The sequence below is a fragment of the Salvelinus fontinalis genome, unplaced genomic scaffold (genome assembly GCF_029448725.1).
Source record: "Salvelinus fontinalis isolate EN_2023a unplaced genomic scaffold, ASM2944872v1 scaffold_0133, whole genome shotgun sequence".
Lineage (NCBI taxonomy): Eukaryota > Metazoa > Chordata > Actinopteri > Salmoniformes > Salmonidae > Salvelinus > Salvelinus fontinalis.
Window position 1 is genome coordinate 82,186 of NW_026600342.1, and position 20,315 is coordinate 102,500.

General features: G+C 44.1%; 1 protein-coding gene across 2 annotated transcripts in view; it reads right to left on the bottom strand.

The window, feature by feature from the left end:
* Positions 1-1,278: 1,278 nt before the first annotated feature.
* Positions 1,279-20,315, bottom strand: part of LOC129843419 (netrin-G1-like) — a 192,747-nt gene continuing 173,710 nt past the window's right edge. For both annotated transcript variants that reach the window (XM_055912128.1, XM_055912127.1), the window contains one exon: positions 1,279-4,949. In XM_055912128.1, coding sequence (XP_055768103.1) covers positions 4,672-4,949 — 278 coding nt within the window. In that variant the 3' untranslated portion in view covers positions 1,279-4,671. The remainder of the gene's footprint in view (positions 4,950-20,315) is intronic.

A 20,315-nucleotide genomic window follows, 5' to 3' on the forward strand; every position in this document is an offset into this window, starting at 1 on the left:
CTGGTACTTCCTGTATTTAGCCAGCAGCATACCACCCTGCATCCCACTGCTGGCTTGCTTCTGAAGCTAAGCATGGTTGTTCCTGGTCAGTCCCTGGATGGGAGACCAGATGCTGCTGGAAGTGGTGTTGAGGGCCAGTAGGAGGCACCCTTTCTTCTGGTTTAAATAAAAAATATCCCATTGCCCCAGGGCAGTTATTGGGGACATTGCTCTGTGTAGGGTGCTGTCTTTCGGATGGGACATTATATGGGTGTCCTGACTCTCTGTGACCACTAAAGATCCCATGGCATGTAAGAGTAGGGGTTTTAACCCTGGTGTCCTGGTTAAATTCCCAATCTGAATTTCATACCATCATGGCCACCTAAACATCCCCAACTTATTCATCCCCAACTTATTCGGCTCATTCATCCCCCTCCTCTCCCCTGTAACTATTCCCCAGGTCCTTGCTGTAAATTAGATTGTGTTCTCAGTCAACTTACCTGGTAAAATATAAAAAAGTTTTTACCTGGTAGTCTCTGAAGCCATGTTATTACCTGGTACTATGTATATAGCCATGTTATTACCGGGTAGTCTCTGTAGCCATGTTATTACCTGGTACTCTATGGATATAACCAATTAATTACCTGGTACTCCCAGTATATAGCCATGTTATTACCTGGTACTCTGTATATAGCCATGTTATTACCTGGTACTTCCTGTATATAGCTATGTTATTACCTGGTACTCTGTATATAGCCATGTTATTACCTGGTACGTCCTGTATATAGCCATGTTATTACCTGGTACTCTGTATATAGCCATGTTATTACCTGGTACTTCCTGTATATAGCCATGGTATTACCTGGTACTCTGTATATAGCCATGCTATTACCTGATACTCTGTAAATAGCCATGTTATCACCTGGTACTTCTTGTATATAGCCATGTTATTACCTGGTACTCTGTATATAGCCATGTTATTACCTGGTACTCTGTATATAGCCATGTTATTACCTGGTACTCCCTGTATATAGCCATGTTATTACCTGGTACTCCCTGTATATAGCCATGTTATTACCTGGTACTCTCTGTATATAGCCATGTTATCACCTGGTACTTCCTGTATATAGCCATGTTGTTACCTGGTACTCTGTATCTAGCCATGTTATTTTTTTACTCTTTATTATTATTCATTATTCACTATGTATATATTCCTAATGTTACTATTTCTTCATCTTTAACTCTGCATTGTTGGAAAAGGACACGTCAGTAATCATTTTACTGTTAGTCTACACCTAATGTTGACAAAATACATTTTTTATTTGATTTGATTACTCAGCCTTGTAATCCTACCAGAACTTGTACTTGGTGTGCTACTCCATTTTCTGGGCAGCCATTTTGTAAAATGGAACCTTCAACACTACTAAACAGATAGGACACGACTGTCAGTCCATGACACCACTGACAACTATAATGTATGGGCCCAGATGCATAAAACTCTGGAAAATGTACAATAGTAGAACATAAAGAATCACCTATTAAATATATAATTTTATCATAGTAAAGACAATCAGTCTGCCGAAACTAATCGGCTCAAGATGCAATATGTAACCCACCAGGAGTGACTTAATTCCTATTCGTCCACCGTGGATTACAGCTAGGCTAATTTCCCCCTCTCATGAATACGCAGAGTCACAACACCAGCAGAAAAGAGATGAGCTTAACGGAACTTCTTCCTTTCTTCATCGGTTTCATGGATTATATCAACTACCAATCTCACCTGGATTACCGTCAATTAGTGTCATGCAATCTCATTCGGAGCCCGTTGGTACATTTCCACACGGCGGGGAATGGGTTTGAGATCTAGAGGACCTGCTGCATCATGAATGTAAGAAGGGACACCACTGGTAGAATAGAGTTAGTTTAGCAACACTTTTGAAGTAAACAGTTTTATATTATACTCAGAAAATCTTTTCTGTTGTTGACATCAATAAGACACCTGGATTTGTTGCTGTAATCTTGGGGAATTTACACACAGCAGGGCAGGCTATGACTGTCTAAAGTGAGGTTTTGTAAGAGTAACAATATAATGTCTTGTCTGACTGAATTGTAATGTTATTATTATGTACTTGGATGATGTGTTCTGCTGAAGTCTGTAAAGCAATAGAAAACACCTGGATTTCCCTTTGGTGCAGCTGTACAGTATGTCTGTGTGTCTGTAAACAGTTTTCCATACAGTATGTCAGCAGGTCTCAACCACAATATCAGGAAAAATAAAACTATTTCTTTATGCATTCTGAGTCGAAGACATCTTCAGGATGCCACCCCAAGCTGCCCAGCAACGATACAAAAATGTAAAGTAATACATATTTTTCATTTACTTTTAAAATCATGAAAATATCTTTTTGTTTTGTACAAACATTAAATACAGCTACAATACAATACATCATCTTTATCCAACACAGGTGAGCTCAACAAGCGTTTCCATGACTACGAAGCCGGCAAAAAAATTACAATGGTTTTCGTCTCCGAGTCAACCGGTAGTCAAGGAGTTTAGCTTGGATCATAACACTTGTGCAGCATTTGACAAAACAAAAAAATGGCCTTTTTAAGCAGCCAAAGAAAATCACTAGACACTAAAGCACAGGTAGGAGGAATAGAAGTACGGGAAGGAGGTAAGGGAAGGTAACCAGGAGGGAGGAAAGAAGGAAAGGGGAATATTTACTAAGAGTGACTTCTCAACCACTTTGTAATGCAGATGACAGATCCAGAGAGATTTCAGTTTTTGTTTTGTTTTCTACAGTTTGGTTGGCCCACATTAAGTGGCATAACCTCTGTGAAGACTATTCATCTGTTCCCGAAGAATGAGAAAATTGTCAACATTGTTTCTAGGTCACACATTGGTATACCAACATCTGTTGTCATTAGATGTGTCTTTAACTGATAATTCACCAAAATTCCAAAATTCCATAATGGTTTTCTTACTCTGTAAGCAGTCTGAGGACAAGTCTGAGGACAAGGTTTGACAGAAATCTATGCATTTGTTTAGTTTCCAAATGCTATTTATGTTTTAACATTTTAGGCACAAATCCTTACAAGTCCTAATACTGATGTTAGCATTTTTCAAGCATCATGTTCATATCATCTATACGTAACTTTGTTGAGCTTCAAAAATCAATTTGAGATGATTTAAACATGCGTGAAAAATGCTAGTATCGGTACCAGGACCTACATGGTATTTGGGCTCCCGAGTGGCGCCGTGGTCTAAGGCATTGCATCTCAGTGCAAGAGGTGTCGCTACAGTCCCTGTTTTGAATCCAGGCTGTATCACATCCGGCCGTGATTGGGAGTCCCATAGGGCGGCACACAATTGGCCCCAGCGTCGTCCAGGTTTGGCAGGGGTAGACCGTCATTGTAAATAAGAATTTGTTCTTAACTGACTAGCCTGATAAAATAAAAATAATAATTTGTGCCACGTGATAAAACCTTAGCATTTGGAAACAGTGCCAGGGAATTAAAACCAAAGCATGGATTTCTGTCATAACATGTCCATAGACTGGTTACAAGATAAGATAGCCAATGTGTCATTTTGTAATTTGGGTGTACTATCCCTTTAAATGGCACCCATATTCCTTATACAGTCTACTACTGTTGACCAGAACCCATTGGGTGCACTATATTGGAAATTGGGTGCACTATATAGGGAATAGGGTGCACTATATAGGGAATAGGGTGCACTATATAGGGAATAGGGTGCACTATATAGGGAATAGGGTGCACTATATAGGGAATAGGGTGCCATTTGGGACAGGGCCATAGTGAGATTGTAGGTTGTAGATTGTACTGTAAAGGCGTTTACAGACGGGCCACGGTAAGCGGCGACGGTCTCATAAACTTCAATGGGAGTACGGTGGCGGGCGGCAAAATACTAATGTTTTATTTGTAAGCGACGCGGTTCGTGGTGCTTGCTCCGTGAGCAGCTCCGCTCTGGCTTGGAGCTCAAGGCACCAAAATATTAAATTAGTTGAAGTTTTGAGCGGTCGGTGCACATAGTTGACCAATGAGCATCGTTCATCTTGTCAACCAATCAAACAGTGTTTTAATGACAACATTCGGAGCTGACAACAACCGGGATCGCTGGTCTCTACAGACGGTATGCAGATTTTCTCATGGTTCAATTGCCATTTACCACAGCCCGTGTCTAAGCTCCCTAAGTTGACTTTTTAACCAGTCTGTCTGTCTGTCTGTCTGTCTGTCTGTCTGTCTGTCTGTCTGTCTGTCTGTCTGTCTGTCTGTCTGTCTGTCTGTCTGTCTGTGTCTCTCTCTGACCAAACGTATCCAGCATTTATTTGTTACCCATTCAGTTTATCAGCCAACAAAATATTGCACTTCTACTCTCATCCTTGCAGTCCTTGCGGTGACTTTTGACATTAAATAAAAGTTCCTTATTTATACCTCGAACCAGGGCACGTAATATCCTGTTTAGTGTCCCTGCTTGATCCCATGTCCTTCAGGGCTGAATTTCTTTCCCTTTTTCTGTAGATCTGATCTGAGCTGTCTTTCTGTTGTCCCAGAATGTACTTCCTGCCCTGCTGTCCTTCAGAATGACAACATGGCTGACAAATGGCCAAGTGGACCTCTTCAGTTCCAAGTTGAAAGTTCACTGGCCAGTTGTAATGAATACAACAATTCTTAGCAGAACCATATCACCACCAGGGGGAGCAGTAGGGAGAGGAGCAGACCTGCAGGGCCCAGGAGGAGAGGGTAGAGGAGATGGAGGTAGTGAAAGAAGAGAGGGTGGTGGAGGGATGGCTGCCCAGCAGTGGGGTACTCCTCGCAGTGCCCGAGGACCTGGCATTGGGTCCTCTCACACAAGACGCCTTTGAAACCTGGAGCACAGTGGCACCGTTGATGGTGGTGGCACGTTCCCCCGTTCTGACAGAGAAGCATGGCGTTGTCACACACATGAGCTGTGAAGAGAGAGAGAGAGAGAGAGAGAGAAGAAAGGGGGAGAGGGAGCGGGGAGAGAGTGCGAGAGAAAGGGGAGAGAGGGAGGAAGAGAGAGAGAGAGAGGGAGAGAGAGGAAAGGGGAGAGAGGGAGGAAGAGAGAGAGAGAGAGAGGAAAGGGGGAGAGGGAGGGGGGAGAGAGAGAGAGGGAAAGGAAAAGGGGAGAGAGGGAGGAAGAGAGAGAGAGGGAGAGAGAGGAAAGGAGGAGAGGGAGGAGGGAGAGAGAGAGATAGAGAGAGGAAATGGGGGAGAGAGAGAAGGATGGGGGAGAGGGGGGGAGAGAGAGGTAAGGGGGAGAGAGAGAGAGAGGAAAGAGGGGAGAGAGGGAGGGGGTGTGAGAGAGAGAGGATAGGGGGAGAGAAGGAGGGGAGAGAGAGAGAGAGAGAGAAGGGGGAAAGAGGGAGGGAGAGAGAGAGAGAGGAAAGGGGGGAAAGAGGGAGGGTGGAGAGAGAGAGGGGAAAGGGAGGAGAGAAGGAGGGGGGTGAGAGAGGAAAGGGGGTGAGAGGGAGGGGGGGAGAGAGAGGGAGAGGGAGGGGAGAGAGAGGAAAGGGGGAGAGAGGGAGGGGGGAGAGACAGAGAGAGAGGGAAGGGGGAGAGGGAGAGGGGGGGAGAGAGAGAGGGAGGGAGGGAGGGAGGGAGGGAGGGAGGGAGGGAGGGAGGGAGGGAGGGAGGGAGGGAAGGAAGGAAGGAAGGGGGAGAGAGAGAGAGAGAGGGAAGGGGGAGAGAGGGAGGGGGAGAGAGAGAGGGGGAGAGAGAGAGGAGTTAAAGGATCATGAGTTTTTACTAATGTTACAACACAGTGTTGTTAAAGACATGGTAGCTTAGTTGTGGTCACGATCTGTTTACCTATAAGTACAAACATAGTTATGTTGTTGAGTTATTACATATTTATTAACTTATTTCCGGATAACCTCCAAACAACCTACAATGCATTGTTTGTCAACGTCATATGGAGGATCTACTCTGTCCTACCAAGTTCGTATGCTTCCTCTGTAGCTAGCTCAAGCTGGCTAACATTAGCCACATCTCATGCTATTCACAGACATTTTGGCTGTGTTATCTAGTGGGAATCTGACAGTACGGCAGGCTCTGGTGCTTCCTCGCCGTGGGCTCAAAAGGAAAGACAAAATCATATCTGCTTGTTCTAATTATACCTCCTCTGTTCTCCTTTTTATCTTGACAGCTTTTTTTTGCATGTTCACTGTGAAGAAGGCTACAGCAGTTTTGTAACTTTCTCCATCTTGGCTTAGTGCTAGCGCGCTAGCTGATGGACATCTGGAATCTATCTTTGTTGGATTTCGGTACAGTGAAATGGCCACCTCCCCCTCACTTGGTAGCTAACTCAAAGTTTTACCATCGGATTGGCCCCAAACATCAACATGTATGTATCTTTGCTTTTAGTCTGCGGTTCAGTTTTTTTGGTTTATGGTGTACTTTTTACCCCCTTTTCTCCTTAACTTCGTGATATCCAATTGGTAGTTGCAGTCTTGTCCCATCTCTGCAACTCATTTACATTTACATTACATTTAAGTCATTTAGCAGACGCTCTTATCCAGAGCGACTTACAAATTGGTGCATTCCCCTACTGACTCGGGAGAGACGAAGGTTGAGAGGCCATGCGTCCTCCGAAACACGACCATGCCAAGCAGCACTGCTTCTTGACACACTAACCACTTAACCTGGAAGGCAGCCGCAACAATGTGTCGGAGGAAACACCGTACAGCTGGCGACCGAAGTCAGCGTGCACTGCACCCGGCCCCTCCACAAGGAGTTGCTATGTTCTTATGACAAGGACATCCAAACCCTCCCCTCCCCTCCCCTCCCCTACAATTGACGCTGGGACAATTGTACGCCGCCTCATGGGTCTCATGGGTCACAGCTGGCGTGGCCAGCTGTGACACAGCCTGTGCATTAGACTGCTGCACCACTCGGGAGGTTATATTCTAGTTGTGTTAGTTGTGTTCTAGCTGGTCTCCAGTAGTTGGGCTCTTGCTTGCCGACCATAACCGTGGTGGTTGGCTAGGCGGACCCTGCTAATAGATAGTTGGCTGGCTGGCCCTGCTAATAGCTAGTTGGCTGGCTGTCTGGCCCTGCTAATAGCTAGTTGGCTGGTTGGCTGACCCTGCTAATAGCTAGTTGGCTGGTTGGCTGACCCTGCTAATAGATAGTTGGCTGGCTGGCTGGCCCTGCTAATAGCTAGTTGGCTGGCTGGCTGGCCCTGCTAATAGCTAGTTGGCTGGCTGTCTGGCCCTGCTAATAGCTAGTTGGCTAGCTGGCTGGCCCTGCTAATAGCTAGTTGGTTGGCTCGCCCTGCTAATAGCTAGTTGGCTGGCCCTGCTAATAGCTAGTTGGCTGGCTGGCTGGCCCTGCTAATAGCTAGTTGGCTGGCTGGCTGGCCCTGCTAATAGCTAGTTGGCTGGCTGTCTGGCCCTGCTAATAGCTAGTTGGCTGGTTGGCTGACCCTGCTAATAGCTAGTTGGCTGGTTGGCTGACCCTGCTAATAGATAGTTGGCTGGCTGGCTGGCCCTGCTAATAGCTAGTTGGCTGGCTGGCTGGCCCTGCTAATAGCTAGTTGGCTGGCTGGCTGACTGGCGCTGCTAATAGCTAGTTGGCTGACTGGCTGGCTGGCTGGCTGACTGGCTGGCTGGCTGGCCCTGCTAATAGCTAGTTGGCTGGCTGCCTGGCTGGCCCTGCTAATAGCTAGTTGGCTGGCCGCCTGGCTGGCCCTGCTAATAGCTAGTTGCCTGGCTGACTGGCTGGCTGGCTGGCTGGCCCTGCTAATAGCTAGTTGGCTGGCTGGCTGGCTGGCCCTGCTAAGAGCTAGTTGGCTGGCTGGCTGGCCCTGCTAATAGCTAGTTGGCTGGCTGGCTGACTGGCCCTGCTAATAGCTAGTTGGTTGGCTGACTGGCTGGCTGGCTGGCTGACTGGCTGGCCCTGCTAATAGCTAGTTGGTTGGCTGACTGGCTGGCTGGCTGGCTGACTGGCTGGTTTGCAGGCTAAGATAACTGCATATACCTAACATTCTTCGATAACTGGTTAGATGGTGTTGTGTATTTCCAAAACGTTGGTTTACTTTAATGTAGCTGTAACCTAGGTGTTGAAATCAACAGGCTGACTCATTCAGTGCTAGCTGGTGAGGCAAACTGGTGAGGCAACATCGGCAGATTAGTAGGGCTTGCAAGTTGATTTGTAACAATAAATGAATCAAGTATTTGCTTGTAAGTTGGTTAAAAATTCAATTGAAAGCAGTAGTCCATTAGTGCAAATGATTTGGTATTTCTGTTGGAGTTTACATTGTAGGAAATAGGCTGACTAGACGGGTCCTGTATATTACATCACACCCCGGAAAAAAACGTTTTCCGACATGACAGGCATTCTTCGGAATTCTGATCTGTTTTATGTAATAACTCCCATGATAGAAAAGAGAGGTATAACTTTGCATACTAATGCGAATCTATACTAATTTACAATAAGTGTGAACTAAAAAAGGTGGCCATCTGTGAGTACGGTTATATGCACACAACAATACCATGTTGTGAATAGTCAGAGGAATATTATAGTTTGATTTAAACATTTACATGCTTTGCAAGATGATCCTGTTTATATCTGAAATCAGGCTACCTGATGGGAATTTGATAAATGCAGACAATTGCCAATCAAAATGTTCTAGCACAGTGACCACGTTATTTTTCGTGTGAGACATATTTGATTCTGAGTTCGGACAAATAAAGTTTGTATGTGAAAACTATTTCGAAGAGGCGTACTTTCAGTTTTTCCAAACTCACTTCACTCGTGCAAAAGAAGGAAGCTAGCGCTGTTCGTGCTAGCGCTGCTCGTGCTAGCGCTGCTCGTGCTAGCGCTGCTCATGCTAGGGCTCGTGCTAGGGCTGCTCGTGCTAGCGCTGCTCGTGCTAGCGCTGCTCGTGCTAGCGCTGCTCGTGCTTGCGCTGCTCGTGCTAGGGCTGCTCGTGCTAGGGCTGCTCGTGCTAGAGCTGCTCGTGCTAGGGCTGCTCGTGCTAGGGCTGCTCGTGCTAGGGCTGCTCGTGCTAGCGCTGCTCGTGCTAGGGCTGCTCGTGCTAGCGCTGCTCGTGCTAGGGCTGCTCGTGCTAGGGCTGCTCGTGCTAGGGCTGCTCGTGCTAGCGCTGCTCGTGCTAGCGCTGCTCGTGCTAGCGCTGCTCGTGCTAGCGCTGCTCGTGCTAGCACATAAGCAGATTAAATACACCGCTGTAACTTTGATTAAGCCATTTAGGTTGCCTAATGCTTAGAAAACCGGGTGTTTTCATCTGCGTATTAAGATAATAGAGTAAGATGTTTACATGACTAATACCATAACTGGCCTACTGCCATAATCAGTTCATAATCAAAGTATTAGTGTGGACGTAAACGTAATGTGTGAGTATTGGGACACATCCGCTCACTTCGGTTTCAAAAAAGGACTGTGTAAGTGATTGTTTATGACTGAGACCATAGAAGGAGACCTTGCGGAGGTGTAGTATTTTAGAGACCACGGGGGGATTTGAGAGAAAATAACACTGAAACAAAAGGAACCACAGCTGGCTATCCACATGATTGGCTCTCAACTATCATGCTCGTCATGTAATTGGTGCCCTCCTACCAGGCTCTCCACGCGATTGGTTCCCTCCTATTAGGCGCTCCACATGATTGACACCCTCCTATCAGGCTCACCACTTGATTGGCTTCCTCCTACCAAGCTATCCACGTGATTGGTGCCCTCCTACCAGGCTCTCCACGTGATTGGTGCCTTTGGAATGCAAATTGGCATGTGAAGATGATCCCATTATAGTTCCTCCCTGGCTGAAGTAAACATCGCAGGCAGCAAACACTGGTATCCGAATACCAAAAACTAGGAAGTTAGGATTGTACTGAAGTATTGTAACAAACACACACTTTTGCTAAGTAATAACGACTGGTTTGTAATATTAGTTCCCATAATTTTTTGCATGTTCTGAATGACGTACAGTAGGGATGTGAATGTAAATAGATGAAAATAGATTGAATAAAAATGCTAATTTTCCCTCCCTCTCTTCTTACAGTGAAATCTACGATGATATAATATTTGCCAAGAGATTGGAGTATAATTGGAATCTCGTTCCTGCATAAGGATGAATCTCATTAACGATTCTGTGTAAAATGGCTATGGATCGTGTATAAGGACACGGTCAAAACAGCAAGGGATTCATTTAGAAAAACCTGCATATGTACAAAATATATCCCAAAAGGTGCGTACACCAGTTTGCAAGCAAAAGGCATTTCTAAAAATTTTATTTGAAGTGATAATGTGTTCATTTCCCCATAAACTTCAGAGCATATGTTACACACATCTGCTGGTGGTTGAAATATTGTATTGCAAGCTGGCAAGTAAATATTTTGTGCAAATTGAGCATATGATAAAAAGCTTATTTATTTATTTTTGATTTAATTTATTTTGGGTAACAGACATATACAACAAAATGTACAATTTGGACCCAGAGGATATCACTTGAAAGTATTCATTAAAACGCTTGTTTCCGTAGTGGTCCTCGATGGTAAAAACATAATGATTAAAAGACAAAAATTACAAAACAACCATAAATATAATAATTTATATTGACATCCTAAAAAGTATCACTATTCACTGCACTTCTCCCTCACCTTAAAAATCAACCACATTGATTTCACATTAAAACAATCTATTCATTATACTGTATATCATTCCTATCCTTCAAATTAACACACCTGACCAGCAGTAGGGGGCACACAAGGGGCAGTGGAGTGGTTTCTCTTAAGACAACCTTGTACAATTTAAAACCTTTGCCTGCTTATCAAATCTTTTACAAGACATAACATGGTAGCTCTGGTATTGTAACTGTGTTGGTTATAGACCATATCAATGTGGTTTTTCACGTAACCTGGGGCACGGTCATTTAAGATGTTAAACATATGATTAAGTTTAAGTTGGTACACTCTGGACTCCAAAGGCTACAAGCCCACCTTCCGGAACTCCTGTATCCCTATCTGGGTCCTAGGGGGAACTTTCAGCATATACCTGATAACATTATGTGGGTCCTAGGGGGGACATTCAGCATATACCTGATAACATTATGTGGGTCCTAGGGGGGACTTTCAGCATATACCTGATAACATTATGTGGGTCCTAGGGGAGAACATTCAACATATACCTGATAACATTATGTGGGTCCTAGGTGGGACATTCAGTATATACCTGATTATATACCTGATAACATTATGTGGGTCCTAGGTGGGACATTCAGTAAATACCTGATAACATTATGTGGGTCCTAGGTGGGACATTCAGTATATACCTGATTATATACCTGATAACATTATGTGGGTCCTAGGGGGGACATTCAGCATATACCTGATAACATTATGTGGGTCCTAGGTGGAACCTTCAGCATATACCTGATAACATTATGTGGGTCCTAGGGGGCACATTCAGCATATACCTGATAACATTATGTGGGACCTAGGGGGGACATTCAGCATATACCAACTAACATTATGTGGGTCCTAGGTGGGACATTCAGCATATACCTGATAACATTATGTGGGTCCTAGGGGGCACATTCAGCATATACCTGATAACATTATGTGGGACCTAGGGGGGACATTCAGCATATACCAACTAACATTATGTGGGTCCTAGGTGGGACATTCAGCATATACCTGATAACATTATGTGGGTCCTAGATGGGACATTCAGCATATTCCTGATAACATTATGTGGGTCCTAGGGGGGACATTCAGCATATACCAAATACCATTAACTGGGTCCTAGGGGGGACATTCAGCATATACCAAATACCATTAACTGGGTCCTAGGTGGGACATTCAACATATACCAAATACCATTATGTGGGTCCTAGGGGGGACATTCAGCATATACCTGATAACATTATGTGGGTCCTAGGGGGGACATTCAGCATATACCAACTAACATTATGTGGGTCCTAGGGGGGACATTCAGCATATACCTAATAACATTATGTGGGTCCTAGGGGGGACATTCAGCATATACCAACTAACATTATGTGGGTCCTAGAGGGGACATTCAGCATATACCTGATAACATTATGTGGGTCCTAGGGGGGACATTCAGCATATACCAAATACCATTAACTGGGTCCTAGGTGGGACATTCAGCATATACCAAATACCATTAACTGGGTCCTAGGGGGGACATTCAGCATATACCAAATACCATTAACTGGGTCCTAGGTGGGACATTCAACATATACCTGATAACATTATGTGGGTCCTAGATGGGACATTCAGCATATTCCTGATAACATTATGTGGGTCCTAGGGGGGACATTCAGCATATACCAAATACCATTAACTGGGTCCTAGGGGGGACATTCAGCATATACCAAATACCATTAACTGGGTCCTAGGTGGGACATTCAACATATACCAAATACCATTATGTGGGTCCTAGGGGGGACATTCAGCATATACCTGATAACATTATGTGGGTCCTAGGGGGGACATTCAGCATATACCAACTAACATTATGTGGGTCCTAGGGGGGACATTCAGCATATACCTAATAACATTATGTGGGTCCTAGGGGGGACATTCAGCATATACCAACTAACATTATGTGGGTCCTAGAGGGGACATTCAGCATATACCTAATAACATTATGTGGGTCCTAGGGGGGACATTCAGCATATACCTGATAACATTATGTGGGTCCTAGGGGGGACATTCAGTATATACCTGATTATATACCTGATAACGTTATGTGGGTCCTAGGTGGGACATTCAGTAAATACCTGATAACATTATGTGGGTCCTAGGGGGGACATTCAGCATATACCAACTAACATTATGTGGGTCCTAGGGGGGACATTCAGCATATACCTGATAACATTATGTGGGTCCTAGGGGGGACATTCAGTATATACCTGATTATATACCTGATAACGTTATGTGGGTCCTAGAGGGGACATTCAGCATATACCTAATAACATTATGTGGGTCCTAGGGGGGACATTCAGCATATACCAACTAACATTATGTGGGTCCTAGAGGGGACATTCAGCATATACCTAATAACATTATGTGGGTCCTAGGGGGGACATTCAGCATATACCTAATAACATTGTGGGTCCTAGTGGAGACATTCAGCATATTCCTGATAACATTATGTGGGTCCTAGGGGGGACATTCAGCATATACCTAATAACATTGTGGGTCCTAGTGGAGACATTCAGCATATTCCTGATAACATTATGTGGGTCCTAGGGGGGACATTCAGCATATTCCTGATAACATTATGTGGGTCCTAGGGGGGACATTCAGCATATACCTGAGAATAGTATTTTGCATGACCTGCATTCTCTTTTTCAGCTTTTGTGATAGTCCACTAAACCAAGCAGAGCAGCAAAATCAAAATGACACTAAATCAAGGTTGAGACAAGCATTTTCTTTAATGTTAAAATATCTAGTGTTATGATATAAACATTTCAATTTGTTTGATATTTTAGAATACATTTTTGCAGCAATCAGGTCTCCAGAAAGGGATTGATCTAGGGACACACCAAGATAAGATACACTTGTTTTAGATTCAATATCCTTGCCTGCACAGTATACCGTTATTTTGTCAGCCCTAAGCAATCTACGTTTTGTTGCAAACAAAATCGATTAAGTTTTTCCCAAATGTTGCGACAATTTGTTTTCAGTTAACCAATCTGTAACAAAATGCAATTCCTTACCCAGAGTCTCCTCTACGTAAACTAAATCCTTCCCTGATACCAGTATGGCTGAGTCATCAGCATAAAGCAAGAGGTTACACTTTACTGTATCTGGCATATCATTAAGAAATGAGAGAGGCCCTAAAATGGATCCCTGTGGTACTCCACAGGATATTTATTTGGCCTCTGACATCACCAACATGACATACTTGTGTTCTGTTGGTCAGATAAGACCTAAACCAATTAATTAATTAATTAATTAATTAATTTTACATTGGAAAACATATTAACAAGAATGCAGCCATTTGTCGTTAGTGGGAAGAGCAAAAATCTATGTGGTTTTAATTTTAAGAATCTAAAATAATTAGATTTAGGAATCTTTGACCATTTTTTAAATGTTATTTTCATAACTATTGCAGTAAACATTTCTCACCTTTTCTGGCTGTGATGGGTTCATATTCGCGAAAGAGACATATACAACACATGACCATGTGCATCTCTCATTTAATTGGACCTAGTAGCCTGGTAAATAGATAGGCTATATGTATTTAGAGTTTTGCAATATCATAGGCATATTGTGCAGTTTATAATACTGGTGAACAGTTAATTTTTACATTGAAGTAGGCCTTAGTAAGCTACTGTAGCCTGTCTTACGCCTCATGTCCATCAAAGTCTTGGCATTCCCGGCAGAAGTCATTCATTGTCAAGGGAGCAGTCCGCAACGCTACGTTGTGGGTGCCGCACTAGGCGTGGGTTCTGTGTACAGCAAACATTCAATATGTTCTACCTGTGCATTGTTTTTACCACGGGGTGGTACAAAACGGTTGTACACACACAGACTCCAACTAGCTGGCTTTTTAGCAAGTTGAAAAGCGAAGCACACGTGAATCAAGTATAGATATTGCGGGCTAGATATCCAGAAAAAACAAAACGCATCTGGTGGACATTGGATATCAGACAATGTTTCAGAATTCGCGAGGCAGCTCATCATATTCAGGTTGGGGGAAAAGTCGATGAAAAACATTTTTGAATTCCGTTCTGCTGACAGGTCCACAACAATTTGCCATTGTTTGACAATTTGACAGTCCTTTTCCAGATACAGCATGAATTACTGTTAAAGATTCTGCCAACACTGTAAATAGACCGCTAGCCTATTTACAATGTTGTTGTCTTAGGTTTCTCTTTATGTGGTGTTGTGTTGTCTCTCTTGTCGCGATGTGTGTTTTGTCCTATATCTATATTTTATTAATTTTCAATTTGTAATCCCAGCCCCCGTCCCCGCAGGAGTCCTTTTGCCTTCTGGTAGGCCGTCATTGTAAATAAGAATTTGTCCTTAACTGACTAGTCTAGGTAAATAAAGGTTAAATAAAAAGAAAAAAGTTGACAGTATGGGTAGGCTACAGTATTGCTGTGTGATAGGAGCGCGACATCATTGCCTATTTAAACTCAGAGCCTATACAAAGGCAGGGCATAGAAACGCAGTAATCTACTGATCAACTAACGATTTATCTTTTGCTTGTCGTGGCCTATCCTGAACAGCTTCTACCCCCCCAAGCCATAAGACTGCTATATAGTTAACCAAATAGCTACCCGGACCATCTGCATTTACCCTTTTTTTTTGCACTAACTACTTTGACACATCACATACGCTGCTGCTACTGATTATTATCTATCCTGTTGCCTAGTCACTTTGCCCTTACCTAGCCTCGTCACGAACAAGGTTTACCTAAAACGGGAAGCTTAGGGGAAGTTCCACGGCAGAAATCAGCCAAAGAGAGGTCGGAACTCGGCTGTATGTAACTGATGCGTCGCAATACATCAAACCAATGAAATGCCTTGCTAGGGCGGAGCTCCAAAGATGCTCAGAATAGTGAATAGTGCCGTGAAGACTAAACCTTTCAACAAAACAACCACTGATGACAAAACATTTTTTCGAACGTTTGCAGCACGCTGGATAAGTATTTGATGCACTGGGGTAGCGAATACTTGCTATTGTTTAAATGTATGGACGTTCTTAGTTTCTCAGCTGCAGCAGCAGACTGACTTTCTGCCTCATATTCAGATTCAAAGGTCTCTAATCTGCAGACTTTACAGAGTTTACTTTGTTGGCAGTGGATCTGTGGATTATCCATCTGCTCCACGTCCTCCAGAAGACCCCGGGACCATTGTTTTTCCCCCAGCATCTGTAGGCCTGATTAACTGGGCTTAGGAAAGGTTGGAGGGGTGGAGCGAGAGACAGAGAGAGAGAGAGAACCAGAGAGAGAGTGAAAGAGAGAGAGAGAGAGAGAAGGGGTGAGAGAAAGAGAGAGGGGGAGAGAGAGAGAGAGAGAGAAGGTGAGAGAGAGAGAGAGAGAGAGAGAGAGAGAGAGAGAGGGGGGAGAGAGAGGGAGAGAAGATAGGAGGGAGAAGAAAGAGAGAGAAAGAGACAGAGACAGAGACAGAGACAGAGAGACAGAGAGACAGAGAGACAGAGAGACAGAGACAGAGACAGAGACAGAGAGAGAGAGAGAGAGAGGATAGGAGGGAGGAGAGAGAAAGCGAGAGAGAGAGAGAGAGAGAGAGAGAGAGAGAGAGAGAGACACAGAGAGAGAGAGAGACAGAGAGAGAGACAGAGAGAGACTGGGTTGAAGGCGTGGAAAGAGCTGGAGCTGAGAAGCCGTAGACAAACTGCTTTGACGGGTTTGACTTATTCTGGATTCCGACAGTCAAACGCAGTCAAATGAGTGGGATGTGGTAGAAGTGAGCAGATTTAGTGTGGAGCTAAGGTACGGTTTCAAAGGAACATTCTGTGCTGATACTGTCTCTATCCCACATAATAATATTAGAGAAAAGCCATGTAGGGTCCAGACAGTATCTTTCACTCTGTGTCTTGAGTTGACAGCAAATAGATTTTTTTCTACAGTACTACCAACACTGTTCTGTCATATCTAATGCATTAGCGAGAACAAATTCACTCCGATTTTTAGTTCATCATATGAAGACGAACATAACCGTGGTCAGTCTTTAATGGTTAGTAAAAGGACTGTGGTAATAATGACTCTCCATCCAAGGAGTCTGTCCTTGCTTATGATAATCTACACTGTACAATCCAACTGTCATTAGTACTCGTGTAGACAGATGTGAGAAATCTCAAGAGTTTCAAACACAGGCCAAAGGACAACAACACCCGCTCATTGAGTGGCCCTGACAGAGAGAGATACGCACATACACACACACACACACACACACACACACACACACACACACACACACACACACACACACACACACACACACACACACACACACACACACACACACACACACACACACACACACACACACACACACACACCTCACGCTGAGTCCCTCACGTGTGCAGCATCGCAACTTTGTCAAAGGATGTGACATTCTCTGCAGGATAACTGTCAACACAGATTCATCATTGGGGCATGCTGTATGTGTTTGAGTGTGTGTGTGTGTTTGTATGTGTGTGTGTTTGTTACTGTGTGTGTGTGTGTTTGTTATTGTGTGTGTGTGTGTGTGTGTGTGTGTTTGTTATTGTGTGTGCGTGTGTGTGTGTGTGTTATTGTGTGTGTGTGTGTGTGTGTGTGTGTGTGTGTGTGTGTGTGTGTGTGTGTGTGTGTGTGTGTGTGTGTGTGTGTGTGTGTGTGTGTGTGTGTGTGTGTGTGTGTGTGTGTGTGTGTGTGTGTGTGTGTGTGTGTGTGTGCGTGCGTGCGTGCGAGCGTGCGTGCGTGTGTGTGTGTTTGTTTTTTTGTGTTCTCGTATGTGCGCGTCACAGTGCCACTACTAATCGTCTACTGATGGATTGGACAGCAGAGAGACTCAATGACTAGGATTTAGACTACAATGTGTTTTGAATGTTAGCTTTACAATTGAATGGTATCACAAAATAGATGTTTTCAAACTTGAAGAATGAGAGCAGAGCTGTTCCCTCCCCAATGATATATGGTCTATTTTCCAAAAAAAAGCCATTTGATTTACTTCTAAGGGAATAATGACTGAAGTGTATTTCACAGCATGTGCACTGTTAACTGCCCCTCATAATCAGAACCTTACTGTGGTAATGATTAGGTTTTAAGTGCTGTAGCTATTATAGCGTTTAGCCTACTAAAATATATTTTCACAGATCTAACCACAACCTTAGTGGCTACAGATCTAACCACAACCTTAGTGGATACAGATCTAATCACAACCTTAGTGGCTAGAGATCTAACCACAACCTTAGTGGATACAGATCTAACCACAACCTTAGTGGCTACAGATCTAACCACAACCTTAGTGGATACAGATCTAACCACAACCTTAGTGGATACAGATCTAACCACAACCTTAGTGGATACAGATCTAACCACAACCTTAGTGGCTACAGATCTAACCACAACCTTAGTGGATACAGATCTAACCACAACCTTAGTGGATACAGATCTAATCACAACCTTAGTGGATACAGATCTAACCACACATCTCAATAACAGATCCATTTGCTTTTAGTTATTTTCTTCCTTTCTTTCTGAAAAACTACTTTTCAGTCAGTTTATTGTTTAAAACCTGTTCAGGCATCTCCCTGGCTCGTCTATTCCTCAACACGGTGAAATATTGATGTTCTGTGATAATGTAAGATATGGCACCCTGTGATGTCATATGGAATGGAGAGTGATACATCAATATTCCAGAACTCTGTCACTCGCTATGATCATCTCGGTTAGAGAGAGAAAGAGAGACAGAGTGAGAGACAAAGAGTGAGGGAAAGAAATATACAGTGCCAGTCAAAGTTTGGACACACCTACTCATTCAAGGGTTTTTCTTTAGCGTTACTCTTTTCTACATTGTAGAATAATAGTGAAGACATCAAAACTATGAATTAACACATATGGAATCATGTCGTGACCAAAAAAGTGAAACACTAATCAAAATATATTATATATTTGAGATTCTTCAAAGTAGCCACCCTTTGCCTTGATGACAGTTTTTCACACTCTTGGCATTCTCTCAACCAGATTCACTTGGAATGCTTTTCAAACAGTCTTGAAGGAGTTCCCACGTATGCTGAGCACTTGTTGGCTGCTTTTCCTTCACTCTGTGGTCCAACTCATCCCAAACCATCTCAATTGGGTTGAGGTTGGGTGATTGTGGAGGCCAAGTCATATGATGCAGCACTCCATCATTCTCCTTCTAGGTCAAATAGCCCTTACATAGCCTGGAGGTGGGTTGGGTCATTGTCCTGTTGAAAAACCAATGATAGAGCCACTAAGCGCAAACCAGATGTGATGGCGTATGGCTGCAGAATGTTGTGGCAGCCAGGCTGGTTTATTGTGCCTTGAATTCTAAATAAATCACTGACAGTGTCACCAGCAAAGCACCCCCACACCATCACACCTCCTCCTCCACTCTTCACGGTGAGAACCACACATGCGGAGATCACCCGTTCACCTACTCTGCGTCTCACAAAGACGGTTGGAACCAAACATCTCAAATTTGGACTCATCAGACTAAAAGGACAGATTTCCACCGGTCTAATGTCCATTGCTCGTGTTTCTTGGCCCAAGCAAATCTCTTCTTATTATTGGTGTCCTTTAGTAGTGGTTTCTTTGCAGCAATTCAACCATGAAGGCCTGATTCACACAGTCTCTGAACAGTTGATGTTGAGATGTGTCTGTTACTTGAATTCTGTGAAGCATTTATTTGGGCTGCAATTTCTGAGGCTGGTAACACTAATGAACTTATCCTCTGCAGCAGAGGTAACTCTGGGTCTTCCTTTCCTGTGGCGGTCCTCATTAGAGCCAGCTTCATCATAGCACTTGATGGTTTTTGTGACTGCACTTCAAATTTTCCGAATTGACTGACCTTCATGTCTTAAATGTCTGATTGGCTGTCGTCTCTCTTTGCTTATTTGAGCTGTTTTTGCCATAATATGGACTTGGTCTTTTACCAAATAGGGCTATCGTCTGTATACCACAACCTGCCTTGTCACAACAAGTAGGTGTGTTCAGACGTTTTACTGGTACTATATATATATATAGAGAGAGAGGGAGAGAGGGAGAGAGAGATTTGATAGAAATGGCTGAAAGACACACCACACCACACACACCACACACCACAGCACACACCACACACCACACACCACACACCACACCACACACACCACAGCACACACCACACACCACACACACCCCACACCACACACCACCACACCACACACCCCACACCCCACACCCCACACCACACCACACCCCACACCACACCACCACACACCCCACACCACACACCACCACACCACACACCACACACCCCACACACAACACACCACACACCACACACACCCCACACACCACACACCCCACCACACACCCCACACCCCACACACAACACACCACACACCACACACACACCATACACCACACACCACACACACCACACCACACACCACACACCACACACCACACACCACACACACCACACACACCACACCACACACCACCACACCACACACCACACACCCCACACACAACACACCACACACCACACACACCCCACACACCCCACCACACACCCCACACCCCACACACAACACACCACACACCACACACACACACCACACACCACACAC